Consider the following 21827-nt stretch of genomic DNA (forward strand, 5'->3'; position numbering starts at 1 on the left):
TGTGTGTTTGTTGGTGGCGGGAAGCTTTGGTATGCGTATGCAATGGTATGGTGGTTCTCAGCCTGGATAATATGGTGTCAGGAGGCTTAGGACTATCGGAGACCCCCCACTTTTATTCTTTAAAGTGACTGACAGCATTCAATGAGAGGTTGGAGAGGAGCTCACTCGATGTCCCCCAAGCTACCCCTCCAACCCAATATATCCCTTCTACGACCGAACGCAGTTGTCGTCCTATCTACATAGAAAAAAACTATAAACCGGCCTACTAACAATTTCCGAGTCATTTTAGGTGATTGAAGCTTTATAACCACATAGCAATGACGCGGGAATCGCTCCCCGTGATATGCCTAGCTCTTCCGAAAGACTCTGATCGCTCTAGCTACTAGAAGAAACGAACAAAGCCCCTGGTCAATTGGAATCCGGATTGACAGGGTACGGTCCCCAATCCTATAGCATGCAACTGGCCCTGTGCGGCCTCATTCATAGGTCCAGCTCTCAAGTCTAAGCTAGCAATAATCAGAACCTCAGATATGCTAAGCTATTCAGAGCTATTGTCTCTCCAGGACCGCGGTGGCGTTATAATGTTCCGTCATGAAATATGACTCGTGGTTGAATCATGGAATATCACTCGTTTCTGTGTTTCGTCTTGATTGATCGATTGGTTGATTATATGTTTGAAGAAGGGAGGGTAGGACAATCTTCGTCTTGATTGATAATTGATTAGCCGTGTGCTTTGTCTTGATGCGTTGATTGATTGATCGATTGATTGACTGTTGTTGTTCATGCCCTTGTTGCATGCGAATGCGCGATTGATCGATTGGTTGACTGGTAATTGTTGTTGTTCATTCTTCCTTGTACACAGGTTTCGCGACCGAATTGGTCGATTGCTTGCAATGGACTGATTCACGGTCTAGATCTAGTGCTCTCAGCCCGGGGCTATATATTCCCTGATGCGAGAGCATGATCAACTCGCCGCCCTCCGCGCCCCGATCTCAGCTGGGGTCATTTGACTTTGAGATACTACTGGCAGTAGGATGCAGCGGGGTAATGCTGAGGAGGAGGAGGAGGAGGAGGAGGAAGGTAAGATTTGTGTGTCTTGGTGGGCCTTGTACAGAAGGTGGGCTGAGTGGATATGTATGTAGGTACGAGGTAGAGGTGCGGCTGGGGTTGTGGATCGCATTGTACATGCGGTTTACAGCGCCATTGCCGTGAGGCCATCCTGTGGGGTACGAGTGAGATACACGCCGGAGGTGAGGGAGTTTGAGGTCTGGTGGAGGCAGGAATACGGGCGAGCTCTCGTAGAGGTTTGGTGTCGTAGCTGGGGTTGTGTATGCCGGTGGAAGTTTATACTCGGACTTATAGTAGACGACTACGTGTTCGGCATCCTCACTATGAGTACATGCAGTACACGGGTGGAGGTAGTATGTAGTTACGGCCCTCGGTCATTAATGAGTTAAACTTAATGAATTGAGCAAAAAAAGATTTTCAATCACTTGAACATAAAAAAAGCCGTGATTGCGAGTGATTAATCATGATTATGGTCGATATTGTAAAAGAAAACTCTATTCAGATTATTTCCTCTCTTTTATACATGTCCCCACAGAGGTCAATCGCCATCCCCTCCCCTTCCCTTCTCTTTTCTTCCCGCTTAGAATGTGTGGGATGTTTGTTTATGGAATGTCTGATTTGTTCCATATTGGAAGGCCTCTGCATCACATGGCTTCTCTATGCGCCTATATGTATGAACCCGCGGCCAATATAACCCTACCTGATTAATCAAAAAGTTTGTTTCTTGAATACATGTAGAGGAGAGGGTCGCCGGGGGTTATGCTATGTGTCCTTTGGATATTTGTGGAGATGCAACAGTTCTGGCTTTTCTTTGTGTCTGCACAACTCAGCAAATATCATTTGCGAAACCTGTAGTTTGACAGTTGCCCGTTCGTTCTGTTATAGAAGATCGATAGATCATCGGCTAAATTACGTTGGCTAGCAGCTCAAGGCATTCATGTTTGCATCGCTTCATCGAGAAGAAATGCAAGGAGCAGCAAACACTAGGGCTGACGTGATGAAGTCTAGCGTACCACTGTGGCGGGCGCCCACTGCCGGAACTTGAAAGGACGTGGAATGTGAACCCGCTTTGGACGAACTGTGTACACGCGAGGCAACGCGCACTGTCTGTGCCGGATTCAATGGGGTGGTTTGCCGCAAAATAGAAAGCTGGCCGGGCGGGAGCAGGAAGCGTGTATGGAGATGCATGCTTTAATTTATACACGTACGCGGGTTAGGACGGAGAAATCATCCTATAATCACGTTACCAGGCAGGTGGAGGTCATCCAGCCCGGCAATCGAGTTGGCTAGAGATAATTGCCCCTTCCATGACGCGCCAATGAAGAACTGTATGGAGTCAATTAGTCGGTCCGTCCGGCAGAGAAGTGGATGCCCAAAGAGCTCGTAGGAAGCACCGAGACTTGGATTGCATGCAATTAGTGAATTAAACAAAAACAAAAACCGAGATTTGGACCACACCGCCGCCCTATCCGAGTGATATATCGTGATTTTACGAGCCCACCAGAATCTCTAGCCATCCCCCATTCAAAACCACCTACACCCAACGCCTCTAAATCGTACGCTCAGCACATTTCATAGTATTGGAGGATTCTCATTTGTCATCATGAGTCACGGGTTTTGACTCATTCTCTCTCTGGTATTTATTAGTCATGTCTTTCTATTTACGGTTATGATTTACTATGTTTTGTGTTACCTTTCTTTAGTATAAATATGGGGCATTTCCCCCTCTAGTTAGTTGGAATAACACGCTCAATTACTACACTTCTCTACATACATTCCTCTAAATCGCGGCTAAAACCATCCAATGGCTATGACGGCATAGTTAACATCCTCACCACCACCACATCTCCGAAGACGTCATACATCACCTTCCCATAGTTACTAAAACGCCGCCGCCGCCACAGCAACAACCAACCTCCACCTCTCCCAATCGCAGAAATCCCAAGCCAATCTCCCCCCCGGCAAAAAGATAAAAAAAAGATGGAGAAAACTCGCATCCTCACCACCAAGCTCGGCCGCATCACCGGCGCCGTCCTCGACAACGTCGTCCAATACCGCGGCATCCCCTACGCCCGCATTCCCGGGCGCTTCAAAGACCCGGTAGGGCCCGTCAACCACCTCGGCGACTTTGACGCGACGAAATGGGGGTGCGTTACACACCCCGTCTCTGCGAGTGCTTAGCAATTTGCGCCTGGGGGGGATGGCGTTTTTTTTTTTTTTTTGGCTAATGTCGGTGGGTGGCTACGTACTAGGCCGATGGCGGTGCAGCAGCCCGATGCCGAGGAGGTGGATGCGCGGGTGCTGAACCACAAGCTCACGCCGATGCCGGCGGACCGAAAGACGATGTCGGAGCTTGAGTGTGCGAACCTGGTTGTTGTGACGCCGTATACGGCGATGCACGAGGAGCGTGAGCAGGATAATCTGTCGCCGACGACGATCCTGTTGCCGACGATTGTGTGGGTGCATGGCGGCGCGAATAGGATCGGGAGTGCGAACTTTGTGGGGTATGATATGAGGAGGTTTGTCAAGCACAGCATCGACGTTGTGGGCAAGCCCGTGGTTGTGGTGAGCTTGAATCATAGGTTGGGCACGCTTGGGTATCTGGCGTGTAAGGAGGTCGGGGCGACGGGGAATTATGGGCTGAAGGATCAGGTGGTGGGATTGAGATGGGTGGGTTGTTTTTTGGCGTGCAGAACGTGGGGAAATGATCGGTTTGCTGATAACGCATAGGTCAAGGAACATATCCAAGAATTCGGCGGTGATCCGGATAATGTAACTTTCATGGGAGAAAGCGCCGGAGGGAGTAAGTTTTCCGTCCGCAGTTATAATCCCCCGCAGCACTGATTCTCCCAGTCGCTGGGTCACTGCACCTATACTCTGAGGTACCGCTGTTCAAGCGGGCCATACTGCTCTCGGGTCTCGCTGGATTGCTTCCGCCGCGGCCTGCGGACGCACAGGAGATGATATATCTCAAGACCTGCGAGAAGCTCGATTTCGCCGGTCTCCCGCCGCCGCAGCGAGCAGAACGCATGCTCAACATCCCTGCCGTCGAGCTCGCAAAGATCGCTTTCCAGGTCGAAATCTGCCCGACCAGTGACGGCGAGTTCATCCCCACCAAGGAGTGGATCCGTCACGAGAACTTCAAGCCTCTCCCGGACTGGTGTGACAGCCTCGTGATCGGCACCTGCAAAGACGAAGTCTCACCCGCCCCCCCCGCCCCCCCGCCCTCTCTCTGTTTCTCCAGGTAGGCAGGACTGACATGCAAGATAGTGGGGCGTGATGCAACAAGGTGGAGCTATCAAGGACTACTCCAACCCCCTCCGCACCTTCAAGCGCCGCATCTCCCGACAGCTCACCCCCGAACAAACAGCTTCGCTCCTGTCGCACTTCCACCTCTCCTCCAGCGACTCCCGCGAAACAACGATCGAGAAGCTTTACGTTCTCATCTCCGACTACGGCTTTAGGCTCCCAGCGTACATGTTCACAAGGTACTGGTCCGACCACCCACAGAAGAAAGCATATTTTGCGCAGTTCACGGTGCCAACGCCACTCGAGGGACCGAACAAGGGCCGGGCACACCACGGCGTGGATGTCGTCTTCTCGTTCTTTAACCAGCACGACGAGCTCCCGGAGACCGGGGGATACCGGGAGCTGGAGCAGGAGGTGGCGGCGGCGTGGTGCAGCTACGTGTATGGCGAGGCGCCGTGGAGTGCGTATGATGAGAAGGGCGAGAGGATTGTCCGGGTGTTTGATGCTGGAGGCCGCGGGGGCGAGAGAAAATTGGGTGAGTGGGAGCGGAATGAGTGGGAGGCCTGGAGGGTTATGGAAGAGGCGGGGGTCGATAAGGTGTGGGAGACGGGACAGGCGTTCCTGGCGGGCCCGGGCGAGGAGGGGGGGGAGGATTGAGTGTTGGGGTGGGGGTTGAGGGGACGGGGCGTGTGGGATTTTGGGATGGGATATAGATGTGTGGCGTCACCGTTGAACTCGCCCCGTATTAGCTAGGGGACGATTCTGTGAGAGGGGGTGTATATATATCGTATGGGAGAGGATAATAGTGCCAATGATTGTAGTTTATTGATTTTTTTTTATCGGTATGCGCACTGGAGTTTGAAGCTGTGGCCTTGCATGATAACCTCCGGAATCTGGTATTCCCATGCTCCGAATTCGTTAAATTTCCTTCCTTCTTTAAGAAGCTGCGGTTTCTGCCGGAATGGGGAGTTTTTTTTGTTTGTGTTGCGCCCCATATTTCTCATTGAGTGATCTATCAGGTATCCAGAATCCTTGATTTCAAGATAAATATCTCTTGATATCACCGTAAATCGGGAGCTGTAAGGAACAGGGAATCTAGCTAATATAATTTCGTTAGGTAAGCTTTCTAGGATCGAGAGCTGCAAAACAATCTACTCGCCTCATGTTGTGTCTATCTCCACCACACGGGTCGAATTTTCGATTCCCACTTTGGAAAGTCTTGGCATCCGGTGCGGCGTTGCCTCGTTCGTGCCAAGCCTTACTATAACCAGGTTACGGGAGAGGCGGGATGCTTGGCGTTTTGAGGCTCGGAATCTCAGTGTTCTGATTCGCATATCTTGGTTCTCGAGCTCTAGCTGTGAAGCTTGCTTAGATGAGGAGGGACGGAAGGATGGAATGAATTCCTCGGTTGCCAGAGCTTAATTAACCTATATACATGTATCTCTAACTTTTTACAGCCGCGCAACCTCTGCAACGTGTTGTGTAACACGTAAGTTCCACAGCGTTCAGTGGTTGGGGTGGCTAAGCGGGTCGGGCCGCCTTTGAGGGCGCCAGCCCAGAAATACGTGTTTGGGCATTTCCGGTGGATGGTTATATGTCGCGCGGGGTTTCGATTCGGTGGACTGAGGTTGTAGGTGCGGTGTTTCCTGGGTCAAATACATGTACGAACTTGTCTGTGCACTGTATTGAAAATACTACCTACTATAACCGAGTCATATTTCATGATTATCGCGAATCAGAATCTCTGAATGAAGTGACTACATCATACATCCCACTCAAGCCACCATCACTGTTTCCGAGATTCAAGGGACATTCTAATTATTTCTGTATCACAAGTTGCTCTAGGTGTCATGGTTTTGTTTCTTGATTTCTTATTCCATAAGACACCTTTTCTTTCTGATAGGTGCTTGAAATTTATATATACTTGCAATGGGCCAGCGCGGCATCTCCGGCACTGTCAGACTTGGACCGAATTTATTCTATTCACAGCCAAATTTGTATGCCAGTGACCGATCTACCAGTTTCACACGGTACCAGGTTACAAGCTGCTTGGTTTGGTCTCTGCGGTGGTAACACCGCTACCTAGTTGGCCATAAAAGAGTGGCTTTGATCATTACCAGCCACCTGGTGATTCGCCACACCGTATTTTTGTGTCAACATGACCCTTGCAAGTTGTCCGTGCATTCTTCATTCACCCTTACCTTATTCCAACGACACCCCTACCTTAGTTTACCTGCCTGCCTGCCTGACCTTCTTCGACCCTAAACCACGCCAGTTCCACGTGGACAGGCCCTGGACCCTGATATCCTGTCGTCGGCGGGGAAATCGTTTCGAAGAAAAGTCGGAGCATCGTCTTCTCATCTTCGCATCGATCGAAGCTCTTCTCGCATCGCGAGCCGCCAATTTTCCTTTTAAGAGAGTCACCCAGAATAGAGTGCGGCTACGTCGCGCGTTGTCGTCCTGCAGACTAACCCCTCTCCGTATCGGTTAAGGCCAAGGCTGCGGCTGAACCCGACCAACCCACCACCCACCGCATCAACAAACACAACCACACCACAATAAGCACAATAAGGAGAGAGAGAGCTAAAATACTCTACTCTCCCATGACTTCGAACAACCATATCTACAAAGTACCACCGCCGTGGCCTGGACACAGAGTTGATACAACCCAGCAGCAGCAGCAGCAGCAGCAACCACAGCATAATATGTACGGCCAGCAGCAACAGCAGTACCTGGGGCAGGGGCAGATGGGTGGGATTCAGTCTGGAACTGCAACCGGGGTACCAAGCTACACTAGTAAGTCTTATCTGCTCATCCCATTTTGTGGGCGAAAGAGGCGGGAGAAAGAAGCAATAAAAGATGGAACGAGCCATTGCCGCGAGGATGTTTGTGCTGGTTGTTTTGCTCTCGGGTGACACAGGAGTACACTTCCCCAAATGACCGCGAAATCTCCACGGTAGCTTACAGCGGTGGTGGTGCCGTGAGCTGGTTTTTGGTTGGCTTGGATTCCTAACGGCTTATTTAGGTGGATACCCCCCACAACAGACCCCCTACCATAATGCGCAATACCAGCAATACCCTCCGCAACAACCTTACACCCAGCAGCACTCGCCATACCAGCAGCAGCACCACCAACCACCACCCCCGCCTCCCCCACCCCCGCAAAGCTGGGGTCAACAGCAGCAGCCCCAGCAGCAATGGCAGCCGCAAGGCCCACCGGTCCCACCAAGACCTTCGAGCGTAGTCTACAATCCCCTGAATAATAACTACAACAGCAACCCCGGCTCATCCTATAGCCCCTCTCCATACGGACAGTCCTCTACTCCGCAACAGGCTCCCCCACCCCCGCCGCCACCACCACCACCGCCGCCGCCTCCCCCTGTGGACACTTCATACGGACAGCAGTACCAGAACGAGGGCAAATATCCACCATCGGCGACTGGTCAAATTCATCAGAGTCAAGGCCATGGGTGGGGATCTACGCCTCAGCAGCAATATTCACAGCCCCAGAATCAAGGTCATCATGGATATTACGATGGAGGTATCACCACCGGTGGTTATGGGCAAGGTGAGACATCGAGCCCGGCCGGTGATCATTCAGGGTCAGTATCCCGGATTTTGAATATTGTGTGTAGTATCGAGAACTGACCTGAAATCGGGTTGTTAGTTATGTTGCACCTTCGTTGGCTTCGAACACTTCGAGTAGTTACCAAGCGGGCAGTATAAATCCTACAGCTGGCGCCTACCCCTCTTCAACTACAGTTCCGGCCTGGGGTGCCACCCAAGAACCGGAACAGAAGAAGCCGTTCACTTATACACCTCCGGTTCTCCACCCCGACTATGCAGCTCCCACCACAGGCCAATATACAGATACGCAGACGCAGCCGCAGCAACAACACCAGTACCAGTATCAAGACACGCAACAGTACAATTCCAGCGATCATCAGCAGCAGTACCAACAAGACCATAACACGCAAAGACCAGCCCAAGCCTCAAGCCAAAATGATCAAGGAAACTACTGGCCTCAAAACCAAGGCGAATACCAGCAACCCCAGCAACAGTCCCAGCAATTCCAGAATGCACAATCGGGATCTAACTGGACTAGCGGATCACAATATAATCAGCCGCTCTCAAATGCCACACCACCGCCCGCTGCTGCCCCAACCCAGCCTGGTGCATCTGCATATCTTGAGCATCTAAACCAGCAGCAACAGCAGCAGAACCAAGCGGCACCCGTCACCGGCTCGCCTGCGTCCGCGAAAAGGAAAGATACCTTCCACGGGATCCAGCCTGAGCCGCTATTTACGAAGCCCAAGCCGCCGGCGAAGACGAAAACATTCGCGGGCGCTCCAGGAAGCTGGGAGCATTACGGTGGTAACAGCGAAGATGCCAACATTGTGGTCAGCAGGCCGATCTCACCTGTCGATGTGCACCATCCGAAGCCGGTGAAGCCGCACAGTCCAGTAGAGATAGCAACAGGCAGCGGTAGATGGAACAATACCGAGGGGTATAACTCTACGCCGCCACCACCACCTCCGGCGAAAGCCTATACTACTGGCCCTGATGCGAAGCATCCGCAAGGTCCCGGAAATGCATTTCAACATGCCCAGCTGTTTGGCAGCAGGCCCGGCAGCAGACCCGGCAGTGGCTTCCAGGGACATGGTGGGTTCCAGAGGCCGTCGAGTGGGGCAGGTGGGAGGAAGGGTACCGGAACACCTAGTGCTCATAAGACTAGTGTTGTGCCGCCCCCAACCCAGACGTCGGATTATGCGTATAAGGACTCGAAAGCTGGCTGGTCGGAGTCTCCAGCAGGCGGTGCGCCGGTGCCGGCGTTCGAGGAATTGAAAGAGTTGGAACAAAAACAGAGCTGGCCACAACAGCAATCGCATGATACTCAGGCGTGGTCGCAACAACAGCAGCAGGTACAACATCAAGATAGCCAAACCTGGACTCAGGAGCAGCCGCCTCAAGATCAATATCAGCACGCGCAGAATAACGGAAATGGACAGCACTGGCCTCAAGATAGTCAGACGCAACAAAAGCAGGGCGACAATCAGCAATGGACCGCACAAAACCACCCTCCAACTACTGTCTCGCAGGGGCACAAGCCTCAGCATTTGCAAATTGAAGATCCTAAAGTTAGTATTAATGTTCCGGGGGGATGGCCTCAGTCGTATACTCCTACTCCGGGGGAGGAAACGAATATTCCTGGAGGCTGGCCGCAGCTAACAGAGGAACAGCACCAGCCGCAACTACCAATCCAGTCTCAAGATCACTCCGAGGCCTCAGGCCCACCTAGGACGGTGGGAGGTGGAACGCCAGCACTGTCGGATGCCACAGTCCTCACCCCCGCGACATCGGTGACCATGACTCAGCCACCTAGCCACGAGCAGCAGGAGCCCGACCCACTTCGTAATTTGGAACCATTCTATCAAGACTCCGTTCAGCGCTACATTGTCATGATCAAAGCAGAGGCTGCCGCAACGAGGGACGAGGAGAAGTTGAGGGTTTTTACCGACTTCATGGAACACGAGTACTATGTCCGTGGTCAGCGGTATCCTCTCGCCCTTGGTGAACCGCCCAGCCGGCAGAGCAGCGTATATGGAAGGTTGCCCCAATATGGTGGGCGAGATGAGGAAAGGGACTCGAAGGAAAAACTTGGATTGTTGCCGGAAGGCGCACTTGGGCCAACGCAGAGGTCTAGAAGCAATTCCTCTGCAGTGCCACCCGCGGAGATTATACTTCCAGTCCCATCGGAGCATATCGAGATGGCCGCACCACATACCCAATGGACGCCGGAAAAGCCTAAGACACCTGTATCATACGTTGAAACCAAGCCGCCTTCCCCGAAACCAATGCATAAGCCAGTAACCTTGGAGGATCCGCCAATATCACCCGAGCCGCTGGTCATTCGGAAGCGGCCCGAATCGATGGTTGCCCAAAGTCTGAACAAGGGACATGCCGCTTTCAACGAAGAGCCTGTTTCACCACCGTCGGCGCAGAAGAATGAGTACAAGGCTTTCAATCCTGCATCGCCGACTTCGCCGACCAGGTTCTCCTCCGGAGCTAGCGAGAGTCAATATGTTCCTTTCAACGGTACCGAAACCAGAGCTGCGTCGCCGCCGAAGCAGACACAAGAGTCAACGGGCATTTACAAACCATACAATCCGGTTGTGCAGGGTGGCAGGAACTCGTCGCCAGCTCCCGGCGGAAGCGAGTTTGTCGCGTATGACCCGAAGAGAGCGTCAACCTTCATGGCCGGTGGTCCGGGCCAGCAACAACCAAAGCGCAATTCTATGGGCCCTGGTTATCCTCTATCGAGATCCGAGACGATGGTGGATAGTCCTACTAGCCAAGGGGGATCTCATCCCTTCGGTCCGTTAAAGGGTGCTAAGACCTCTATCGATGGATACCAGCTGTATTCTCAGGATGCGTACCCCCCCAGCTCTGGTGGGAGCTCGACCATCTTTTCAACTCCGGGTGGTGGAGATGAGGTGTTGGATAAGAAGAGACAGAGCTATTTCCCCGCTGCGTCAGCCCCAAATCCGGCTCTGGATACGCTTTCGGCGGTGTTGCCGGCGAGTCGTGCTCCGAGGAGCAAGGAGACGAAGGTCATGGATGATGTGAGGCAGACAATCGATAGTATCGGTGAAGACTTTAGCTTCATCGAGGACATCAACCGTGCCTACGCCGAATCTGCGAAGAAGCGTCGGAGAAAGTTGGATGAGGAGCGACGGGCGAGACAGGAGCAGCATGAGCAAGTCACGGATGAGCTGTTTGCAGATCAGCAGATTGGGTATGGGGATATCAAGGAAATGGAAGGCGAGTTCAAGGCGAAAGAGGCGAGGAAGGAGGCCAAGGAGGAAGAGGACGAGTATGAAATATACTGCACGGAGGTGTTTTCGAAGGTCTATGATAAGATCCAGGAGGGCATTACCGGTCTCATGGAGAAATATTACGAGATTCAATCGAGAGTCCCGACCACGGTCGCCGGCAAGGATAGATGGGTTTCGTCTGACAGTGTTGAGCTGACGGAGTTGATGGAGGGCTTGCTGGAGTTGAGTAAGTTTATTGAGACCAGGCATGGGAAGGTCCAGTCTGCTATTCTCGAACGGGATAAGAAGTTCAAGAAGACGGTCATCCAGCCGTTGTATGCAAGTGGGAACATCGGTAAAATGAAGAGCATGGAGAAGCACTTTGAGGAGAGCGAGAAGAAAGCGTATGTAACCCCTTTCCCTTTCGTCCTTGGACCGGTAGTGTAACTGTCGATGCTGACTCTCGTATGTGATTTCTAGTGTTCTGGAAGCGGCCCAAGCGAAACACGGGCGCACACAGCAGCTCATGAACACCATCGAGGAAAGTATCGAGCGCGGGCTCGACGCGGAACTCAACTACACCGATGAGATCACTGCCGCCGTCACAGCACTCGTCAACACCCTCCCCTCCCCCGGCAGCGACACGGCCCTGACCAAGCGAGAAATCGCCTGCGCGTACGACACGCTCAAGGACCTCAAGGAAACATCAATCAAGTTCATGAAGGTGTTCCACGCTGCCTCGCTCCTCATCAACGAGTCGTCAAACCAGGTCAACCTCGCAGAAGCACATCTTGCCGGCTCGCCGAAAGAGGTCGTTGAAGCCGTTGCGGGCGAGAAGGGCACGGCGGACGAAGAGACCAACAAGGAGCTGACGGAGCGCATCGCCGTCGTCGAGGGCGACTTCGACATCGTGGATAAAGCGGTCAAGGAGGCGTACAAGAAGCTGGAAGAGCAGGCTGAAATCGAGGAGTCGAGTGGTAGTGCTGGTGGCGGCGTGTCGATTGGAAGGATCTCGACCCCGGCTGGAAGAGTCGCGTCGCCGGCTGTGGGTAGGACTGGGTCGCCGGCTGTTGCGGTTGGTAGAACGGGTTCGCCGGCTGTTGGGAGAGTCGGGTCGCCGGCGGGAGGGAGGGTTGGGTCGCCGGTGGTGGGACCGGGACCGGGGCCGGGGCCGGGGAAGATGGGGATGACGCCGCTGGAGAGGGCGAAGATGAGGAATACGGGGTCGGGAGGGAGCTCGCCGTATGGGAGCACGCCGTATGGATATTAGTTGGGACGTAAATCTTGATGTATGATTTTGTGCATTTTCTTTTAGTTTGTGAGCGTGATTGTGGATTGCATGTTGTTTATGGCTAGAGTTTTGCGTAATATCATGGATGTTTGATGGGTGGTTACTTGTAATGAGGATGATGCGGAGAGAGGGGACAAGGAATGCTGAAATGTTCGTTTTGAGGTGTGTTTTGTGCGTCTCGTTTGTGATGTTGTGGTGTTGTAGATTTTGGCGGGTGTTGGGGGTGTTGGATACATACGTTGATTGGGGATCCTGAAGTAATACATGCATGAACCATCGCCCATCTTGCAAGATAACTACATGTACACGCCAACTCGATGGTGCGTCGTGAATAAGCGTTGAACAGCTCCATCGGTTTGATGCATGGAGTGGGGGTGTTGGTCATGAATGGTCACTCGGAAAGCGTATGTTATGAAAAGGTTTAGGCTTGGCGATACGTGGATGTATCGAGAGTTGTATAGGTGTTACGAAATGCAGCGCTAAGATATCCTTTTGGAGAGGAAGAGATTGAGATGTAGACCTGGACAGGGAGTTAAAGTCGATGTAGGAATGGCGGCCCAAATAACCGGCCTGGGGGTGATTGCAGGAAGATGGTTAGGCGAGTGATATTCTGTGATTACGGATATGCCAGGGTGTGCTGGCGATTCGCGGTGGTGGTCTTCTGTAAAGTGATGACACTTGGGTGCGTATCGGAGTCCAGATATATAGCATTGCGACGCCACGTATGATGCGAGTTCTGGTGGTATATATACCCGCGGCCTCTTCCTCACTCCTCGACTCGCTACAAAGAATTAACAAACTAAATCATGGCCAGTTACAATTTTCACCAGCAATATAACCCGTAAGGCCTTCCGCCCCGTTAAGCTATAACACGAAATACATATTAGCTCGGTTTACTAAGCTCGTATATATTTCCAGTGCCCCCCCCAGCATCCCCTTCCAAGTGATCGACGATCTCCACGACGCCATAATCCGCACCCGCAGGACCCTCCACGACTGCGACAACCAGCTCGAGCAGGTCCAAGCCACGCTCAAGACGTACCTCTCGCAGGGCGACGGCTTCGTCGGCGGCGCGCTGGAGCTCACGTACGATGTCCTGCGCGTGTATTTCACCGAGGTGGCGGAGTTTATGCCGCTGGTGTCGCAGCTGGAGGATAAGGAGGACAAGCTTGTGAAGCTGCTGGTGGCGACGAGGGAGGTTGTGGGGTGTCTGTTGCAGACGCTGAGGTATACGATGGCTGCGGGAGGGAGGAGGAATATTTGTATGGTGTGAGGGAGGGGTGGTGAGGATGTTGAGAGGGGGGGGGGGGGGGGGTGGGGTTTGGGATGTGGAATTGGTTTGGGGGGGTTGAGTTCTGGTTAGAGTTTCAAGTGAGAGGGATGGTCTTGTTGCTATGAATGCTGTGGCGAGTTGTATATAAGTGAGACTCACACGCACACTCTGTATCTCAGAAACTCAACACCGACTTTAACCACCACTCTCCCGCAACTTGCATACCAAGCTGCCTCAGTACCGAACTCAAACAAAAATAAATAAACACCACAAACAAACCAGCCATGCCCACCCACCACCACCACCACCCCAGCACCCTCCCCGCAACCCTCACCTCCCTCTCCACCCGCACCGCCCGCCTCCTCCGCGACCTGGACGACCTCACAACCTACAACACCGAGACCGTAGCCCGCTACGAGCGCCACGCAGCACGCGACGACCTCCTCGCCGAGAAAAAGCTCCACATCCGCGTCGCCCTCGCAAACTACTCCAGGGAGTCCATCCTCGCCCGCGAAGCAGCGCTCGCAAAAGAGATGGCGGAGGTGCAGCGCGCGGTTGCGGATCCGGGGGCGCTGGAGAAGCGGCTGAAGGAGGTGGTGGCGCAGGTCGGCGAGATGGGGGCGGCGGTGGGGGGGTATTTTAGTGTCGAGGTGTTTTCGGGGGAGGTGATGCGGGCGTTGGAGGTTTAGGCTTGTGTTTCGGGTTGGTTGCATGTGGGGCGGAAGGAGGGGGGGGGGGAACAAAGGAGCGGTGGGAGGGGACAAAGAAGGTCATGTGGAGGAGGGGTGGTGTGTTTCTGGGGAGGGAACAGGAGATGTGTGTGGTGCTGTTTTTCTGGTTGGCTGTGGCTGAGGTTTGGGATGTGCGGTGGGTTGGGCTGAGCGGGTTCTGGTTGTGGTTGTGGAGTTGTGTTGTTGCTGGAACTCTCACCCTGGTAATGATATGTGTGCAGGTAAAAGTGGGATTGGAAGTATGCTCGTTCTTTTTGGATCAAGAGCTCCTGTGTGTGTGTCTTTTGGCCGGCTATGATGTTGACCGCATCTACAAGTTTAAGTGTTGAAAGCCCGGAAGTAAAGCAAAAGAACAGGAAAGTGATAGATTCCGGACATGTATATTAAAAACCCATATAATAAACTACAAAACCCAGTTCCCAACCCCACGAAGAAGACAAGAAACCCACACACACAACCAAATCTACCCCCAACCCCACCCACAACCTCAACCTCAACAGCAACAGCAACAGCAACAGCAGCAACGACGAAACACTACACTGCTACTGCATCCCACAATACAGCGCCGAACCATGCGCGTAAAAGTCCCTCAGCATCTCGCCAATGCCCACATACATGACCTCATGCTCGTCCACCAGCCTGCGCACAAGGCCATACATGCGCCTCTCGCTGCGCCCAAACACCCTTGGAAACGCCCGGACGCCGGTGACGCCGTCCACGGCCACGCCGGGCATCGTGTTCCACGAGCGCACGGCGTTGGCCGCGAAGTCGAGCGTGATGTGGGCGCGTGCTTCGTGCAGCGAGAAGTGCGCGCGGAGCGAGGCGTGCGTCTGGCGCTGCGAGATGATGCGCCGGGTGAGGCGGGTGATGTCGGGGGCGGCGTGGTTGGTGGTCATGGTGCGCGCGACGCGGCGGTAGAGGCTGCGGAGCATGAATTGGAGGAAGTAGAGGGAGCGGTGGAGCGTGACGAGGTCGGTGACGGTGCTGCGCATTTGCCGGTTGAGGATGTGGCGGGTGCTGTTGTGGGTGCGGTGGGGGGCGATGGCGGGGATGGTGAGGGGGTTGAGGTAGGGGGGAGGTGGGGCGGGTATAAGGGCGAGGGCAGGGGCAGGGGCAGGGGCAGGGGCGGGAGCGGGAGCGGGGGCGGGAGCGGGGGCGGGGCCACCGCCGCGGAGTGAGAGTGTCGATGGATATAGGGTGGGTTTTGTGTTGGTGGATATCATTCGGAGGTGCTGCTTCCTGCGCGTTCGTGCGGGGTTGGGGGCCATTGCTTCTGTTTTCTCCGCCGAATTGCAATTGTTGAATTCTGATTGTACGATGCGTATCGACGATGGAATCTTGAGTTTGGGGGGGGGGGGGGGGGTTGATGAAACGTAGGTCGCTGATGGCGCAGTGGTGGGTTATGAGAGGTTTGCAAACAAAGAACTGTTTGGCCGATTTTCGAGAACAAAGGACACAATTCACTGTATAATTTTCGAATGGCTCAATGAATGAATGGCTGTGAGAGAGGGAGTTTGGTTAACGACTGGTTATAATATATCTAAAAACTTCGTGGGGGCGGCTCCGGATATGACCATAATCTTTTGAAACAAACCGATCTTGCAGATCATAGTAATTGTTACCTTGGGGATAAAATATATCGCGGTGGCAGGTATACGCGCACTACACCGATAAAAATGTTCTTCTATTCCAGGCACCCGAGTCTATAACTCATTCGAACCGTTTCTTGTCGCCCTCAAGTATGTATCCGCTGATGGTAAGCGTGGTTGATAAAGCAAGAAAAATCTTTGGCGTAAACAATTGACCCAGATCACAGCTGCAGGTTCGAGTGGTAAAAGAAGAGGTCTATTGCATGCTTCGGTAACTGGGGTCGATGCCACCTGCAATGTAAGGTGTAGCTTAATTAAAAGCTTGTGGTATTAAAACCGGAGGTCGGGAAGGGCCTGATGATATAGATTTCATTAGGCAGCGAAATTTGAGTCTGTTGCTCAAACACCCATTAGAGTGTTTGATTGCAAGGTAGATTACTCGCGGCGTGACTTCCCAAAACGTCGATTATCAGCACCACACCACCAAATGTTCCGGGAACAAAGGTACTCTGTCATAATGAACTTACAAACAGCTTGTTTGTGCTCGCATACACAATAAATATATGTGAGGGGTGCCGTTAATGATCAAATGTGTGAGTCGGACCTGTCACGGTGGCAGAGCGGGTATGGCTCGGGGCCTCCGGGACTGGCTGAGAGGTTTCACAAGCTGGAGATGGGAGGATAGCGGAGAGCGTAGAGATCCCGGTGATAGTGAAGGGTGGATAGCATGGTGTCGATATATGCACATTAGAGCTTGTGTCCGGAGGTGAGGCATCGTGGAGAGTTTGAGAGGGGGTCATTGGTGGTTTTAACAAAAGAATAGCGGTTTTGCCAGATTTACCCCGGAGCTACCATGACACCAAGGGGAGTGACACTCCCGAGGTTGTACCGCAACGCACTTCGAGCAGAATAATCACCCCGAGCCGCCATCGCCGTGTCAACACACAACGCACCATCGATGCCCTCGATCCCCGAAACCGTCTAAGCAAGCGGTAGAACTTTAGGGCGCCCTCCAGGTGACCGACGGCTCACCTGCGCCATCCTGGGGATAAACTTATTGATGAAATGAAGTGTATGGCACTCCTCCTATCTCATTGCATACTGTTCATCTAGAGACTGTATCTCCTCTCGGGGTTTAAGGGTTGTAGTTGTGTGAATTGGTAGTGGTTTATAATTATTTTCGGGATCGGGAGAGCAACCAGAGAGAGAGCTGGGGGAATGCAGTCAGGGCCGGGCGGGCTGTAGACGATGAGTTAGATCCCAGACTTGCTATCACAGTGATGTTCAAGGATGGAAAACTGTGAAGCGGTAGTTATATGTATGCGGTCAGTGGCCTGGATGGTCTCGGGTGCGAGCCTTTTTGGGGCTTCCTCCACAGCATTCAACAGTGAACCCTAACCCTGCAATTGCCCGATCCATCATGTATGTTGAGACTCCAAGGAGACGGAAAACAGACTATTTTTGGTAAATCATTCTAGCCTATCCCGTTCATAAAAATGTTGGGAGCTATGGCCGAAGCCACCTTTCGACACCTCGAATTTTAATCACGAACTATCACTCGCGCGGCCCGACACTAATGCCGGCCAGATCACCACATACAGATTTGGACACGACGTAGAGGCCTACGTCGGTATCCCACATCTTTGCCGAAATGTGTAAGGACAACATATCCGGACAACGAAACCTTTCTCAACCCCTCGAACGACTATAAAACCAGGTACTTCCCCCCACATCCTTTCACTCATCATTAACCGAGCTATAAATCCTCCTTCGGGCAGTGCTTAAGCTAAGTCTATATCCTTATCGTCTATATCCTTATCCTTTTTAAACGTATCACAAACCTATCCGCAGGAAGTATCTACTCAAGGCATCTCCCCTTTGTAATACATGTCCCATCAGCCCGTTTCCACTCTATCGGTAGACCTCATCAACTCAAAGCATTTCGAAATGCCTAAAAGATCCTGGGCTGGAACGTTTGGAGACTTCGGGCTGCCCGGAGATGATCCGGTGCGGGCAGCTGTTGGGGGCGCAAGCAATTTCAGCGGGCTCGGGGACAGCAGATATCGCTGCGGCATGCTGTGGGCGGATCTCTTTGCATCTTGTCTTGCAAGCAGCAAGCTTGAGCTTTGGTAGTATGTTGTGACTAGTGGTAGGTGCTTTTCTATTCGGTATTCCGAGAGTTTATAGTTCTGGCTGACGAAGGAAGACCATTTCTAGATCATATTTTGCCATCCTCCCCTTGCACCAAGAGTCCTAGTGTATCAGTGTTTGGTGTTACTGTGGAGAAGAGAAAACCTCACAAGTGCACCTCCCTCTTATCCGCGCCAAACAAGGGAAGAGTGAGACTGAGCCCTGCATAAGTCTCGCCGCCCGGAACCAAGGAAACCAATGCCTCTTTAAATATAATCAATATTTACACTCAGGGTGGGGGTTACCGACTGCTCTCTGCTTAAAGAAATTGCATCTTTTCTGACTCCTGGTGATAGTTTATATTCCAAAGCTCAACAACAGCTCATATCTATCGTGGTAGTAATAGCTGTCCAAGGTGTCCTCGAGGGATCTATGTGGGAGTAGGTGGAAGTCTTGATGTTGAGGTACGGAAGGATAGAAAATATGAACCTGTTCTAGTTTTCTGTAATCTTGTCATAGCTTGCTGCCTTCCTTTTCTTTTTCCCTTTCCATCAGTAGGAGATGTCACTCTACACCGATGGTTTGGGGGGGGAGTTACTATCCGAACAGTACGTTCTATCCAAACATTATTTGGATAGTACGGCTATTTCAATGAGGGAGTACTTACATGTACTTAAGCTTTTACCCAGACAGGCATTTCACATTTCTTAAATAAGTATCTGAAGTTGAACTTTCCGAAGGGTGCCCTAGCAAGCCCATCCAGATTGCACAAGCTACTAGGAGGTGGATAGGGCCAGAAGACGACAACGGGACGGACTACATGTATGTATGAGCAATTTTCGGTCTAACCTCCTTTGTATCAGCGCGGGTCTTCACAGCTTGACGCGAGATGGCGAGCTTCTTATATAAGCTGACTTGTAGGTACATGTAGTTTCTTTTCTTTAGGTTGCTCGAATTACAAAAACTTGATTACTTGGTACGAACTCTTTCTTCCATAAACCGGATTACGTAATTCTCTCTGTGGGTCAGGACAGGTCACAACAAGAAACTGCGTCTGATGTAGATAGATTTAGTTTCCTCATATCTCAACTCTTCTCTTCTCTTCTCATCATCCTATCATCATCATAGTCAATCAAACTTCATTTGTATCATCAAAGCCCAAACTTTTGTCTACTAAAAATCACGTAAAACAAAGCTGCTGTTTGCTCCAAAACGTATGTTCAAATTGACGCAGAAAGGTTTATAAAAACGGCTATATAATGCGGTACTAGCACTTCGACCCTCATTTGAACGATTTTATCTATTACTACATGTAAATGTAAGCTTTCCCCACTAGCATGCGCCACGGCGTTCACGATTACTAGATATGACCGATCTTGAGGGTCACCACCTCCGTATCAATCTCGCATGCTACCTCAACGCCTGCCTCAGCGGCTACTTCGACGCCTGGATACATATTCACCTACCTCCGTATTTTGATACCTGTACTGAGGTCTCTACAGATTCCTAATCGGCAGTGAATCGACATAAAATCTACGCCTGATTATTCATCAAATCAACGCCTGACGCTGCACCAAATAAACATCAATTTAGCCACCGAATTGGCACGTAGGCGCGGAGGTAGGTAGATAGTTACTTCATAGAACTCTTTTCGTTTAGATTTGGAAATCACCTACTACAATCCTTTTCACGTTAATACACTCCTTCTGATCCTTTGCCGATCCTGGCACATATTACAGTAGATTTTGTGCACGACTAAGTTCGGTATCATCTTGCCCAATCAGGGCGAGGGACCACACCAGTCTAATTGCCATTTGCTGTGTATGAATCTCTCGTTTTGCTTATCCTTTGGAAGTTGAATATCGCGTGGTTCAACTAGAGTTAACATGAAACGGGTGAATTCAGTCAGCTTGAATTATAAGAGAAATAGCGCTCATATCTTTTGTGGACAATATACTCAACAACAGTCTGTCATAGAGATAGTTTTGGCGTGCGCAGCTTGCAATCATTATGGTCATATTGGGCTGAATTGCAAAGAGTTGACACACCAGGATATAATTGAGCCGATTGATCCAATAAAATGACTTCTAACGTTAATCCCATCATTCATCATGCGCCGTCACTTCCCTTTCCCCCCCGCAGCTGGCTTCCTCCGGATCGCAATCTTCAGCTGCTGCATCGACTGGATGATCGGGAACTTGTCGTCCGTCATAAACGTCCCTGCCTCGACCCACAACATCTGCACACTCGGTTTACAACCACTGCCTATATATCCCGCGATAAACATCAGCCAGCCTCCCTTCTAAGCCACACAAGCGATATGCGGGTATGGAAAACCAAGACATACGCTTACAGCTCCCAGGCCGCACCTTGATATCGGTATTTTTGAGGTCTGTGCAGGACCGGTCCTGTGGGCCGTTGAGGTAGGGCGCGCAGAACTTGCTCACGCTTTTGGTGATGTGTGCTGTGTTGGGGTTGTTATCTTTTGGTTTTATGGCCCGGAAGCAAGCGGAGGTGGGAAGGGAAGAGTTGGGGGGGGGGGGGTACCGCAGTCGAGGTAGTGGATACGTGTTATTTCGCACATTGTCTGGGTTTTGGAGGGGAAGAGGTTTTGGGGGGGGGGGTGAAAACGAGGGTTTTATGTGGTGTTTTAGGGTAGTATTCGGGGTCTTGGTGGTGGTGGAGGAAATGAGTGTGCTGATCAGGAGGAAACGAGTGTAAATTGGAACACCGGGAGACGTGAGATGAAAAGACCGTAAATATAAATGTAGCTATCGGTGCTTACCTGTGTAGACGTGTAAATGGGCCTGCGAGGAGGGGGAGGAGGGGATAGAATATATAACCATTGTGGCGATGTTCGGTTCGGAGGTTCTCCTCTTCTTCTATGCTCCTCGCGCTGGCGACGATATCTCCGGTTCTGAGGTGGGCGTGACGATGGTGCGGGGAGCTTGAGTGGTGAGTGTTGAGTGTGTCTTTCTATTTTTACATTGTTGCTTCTTGTTTAGTGGCTGCGGGTGGTCAGGGACTTGGTGGCCTTTGAATCGCTTGCTGGATCCCGCTGCATACATTGATGGGTCAATTGCAATAGCTTCAGGCGGGCGAAGAAGCCCCCGACGCATGGAGTCTCTCTCGGTTCCGTACGTGGGGAGTTCGGTGATGACAGATAACTCTATCTGTTTCTCCCTAAGGAGCTGGACCGTAACTAAGCCCAATCGGAGCATTAGGTTATTAATCGAACTTTCGAAGGTAGATGCTCGATTTTAACCGGGACCGAGTGATCGTGGGTGTTTCCCGCGGGTTTGTTCCCCTTTATTTCAGAACGCTATTATAGCCCGAGAACCCATACCCCTAGAGGGCGATTCGACTGTATATGGAAGTAATTCTATTTCCAGTTAAAAAAATATCAAAGAAGCAGTTGGCAACGATAGAATGATAAATACAAACCTGTAAGAAAAACACCCGAAGAAATGTTTTAAATGCATCTCCAACCAAAGCTGTCCTTGCTTGCAAATAACCATCTTTACTCTTCGTCCAACTTATAATCTATTCGTTTTTACACAATATTTGTTGATTTGATACAGGTAAGAAAAGAATAAAACACATTTTTTTACTTATTTGATTGAGCTGTTCTAATCTCTGAAAGCTGAAAACGTGGAATAGCTAGCAAAACCGATTCAAAAT

The 21827-nt window shown here is 51.5% G+C and overlaps 6 protein-coding genes across 6 annotated transcripts; 4 read left to right on the forward strand and 2 right to left on the reverse strand.

The window, feature by feature from the left end:
- Nucleotides 1-3048: 3048 nt before the first annotated feature.
- On the forward strand, nt 3049-4974 carry H6S33_004964 (uncharacterized protein; the record flags this gene model as incomplete). The annotated part of the gene is made up of 5 exons (XM_044836669.1): nt 3049-3215; nt 3321-3738; nt 3799-3871; nt 3922-4265; nt 4339-4974. The coding sequence occupies 5 exons, from the start codon at nt 3049-3051 to the stop codon at nt 4972-4974; spliced, it is 1638 nt and encodes a 545-aa protein (XP_044690177.1).
- A 1946-nt stretch (nt 4975-6920) lies between these two features.
- Nucleotides 6921-12402, forward strand: H6S33_004965 (uncharacterized protein; the record flags this gene model as incomplete). The annotated part of the gene is made up of 4 exons (XM_044836671.1): nt 6921-7113; nt 7343-7919; nt 7985-11536; nt 11613-12402. The coding sequence occupies 4 exons, from the start codon at nt 6921-6923 to the stop codon at nt 12400-12402; spliced, it is 5112 nt and encodes a 1703-aa protein (XP_044690178.1).
- Nucleotides 12403-13229: 827 nt separating this feature from the next.
- H6S33_004966 (uncharacterized protein) lies at nt 13230-13696 on the forward strand (the record flags this gene model as incomplete). The annotated part of the gene is made up of 2 exons (XM_044836672.1): nt 13230-13264; nt 13342-13696. 2 exons carry the CDS (start codon nt 13230-13232, stop codon nt 13694-13696), a joined length of 390 nt encoding a protein of 129 aa, XP_044690179.1.
- A 284-nt stretch (nt 13697-13980) lies between these two features.
- Nucleotides 13981-14385, forward strand: H6S33_004967 (uncharacterized protein; the record flags this gene model as incomplete). The annotated part of the gene is made up of 1 exon (XM_044836673.1): nt 13981-14385. The coding sequence occupies one exon, from the start codon at nt 13981-13983 to the stop codon at nt 14383-14385; it is 405 nt and encodes a 134-aa protein (XP_044690180.1).
- Nucleotides 14386-14969: 584 nt separating this feature from the next.
- H6S33_004968 (uncharacterized protein) lies at nt 14970-15695 on the reverse strand (the record flags this gene model as incomplete). Its single annotated transcript, XM_044836674.1, has 1 exon — nt 14970-15695. The coding sequence occupies one exon, from the start codon at nt 15693-15695 to the stop codon at nt 14970-14972; it is 726 nt and encodes a 241-aa protein (XP_044690181.1).
- Nucleotides 15696-21028: 5333 nt separating this feature from the next.
- On the reverse strand, nt 21029-21367 carry H6S33_004969 (uncharacterized protein; the record flags this gene model as incomplete). The annotated part of the gene is made up of 1 exon (XM_044836675.1): nt 21029-21367. The coding sequence occupies one exon, from the start codon at nt 21365-21367 to the stop codon at nt 21029-21031; it is 339 nt and encodes a 112-aa protein (XP_044690182.1).
- Nucleotides 21368-21827: the final 460 nt, after the last annotated feature.

Source organism: Morchella sextelata (assembly GCF_020137385.1).
Source record: "Morchella sextelata strain SCLS chromosome Unknown scls_19, whole genome shotgun sequence".
Taxonomy (NCBI): domain Eukaryota; kingdom Fungi; phylum Ascomycota; class Pezizomycetes; order Pezizales; family Morchellaceae; genus Morchella; species Morchella sextelata.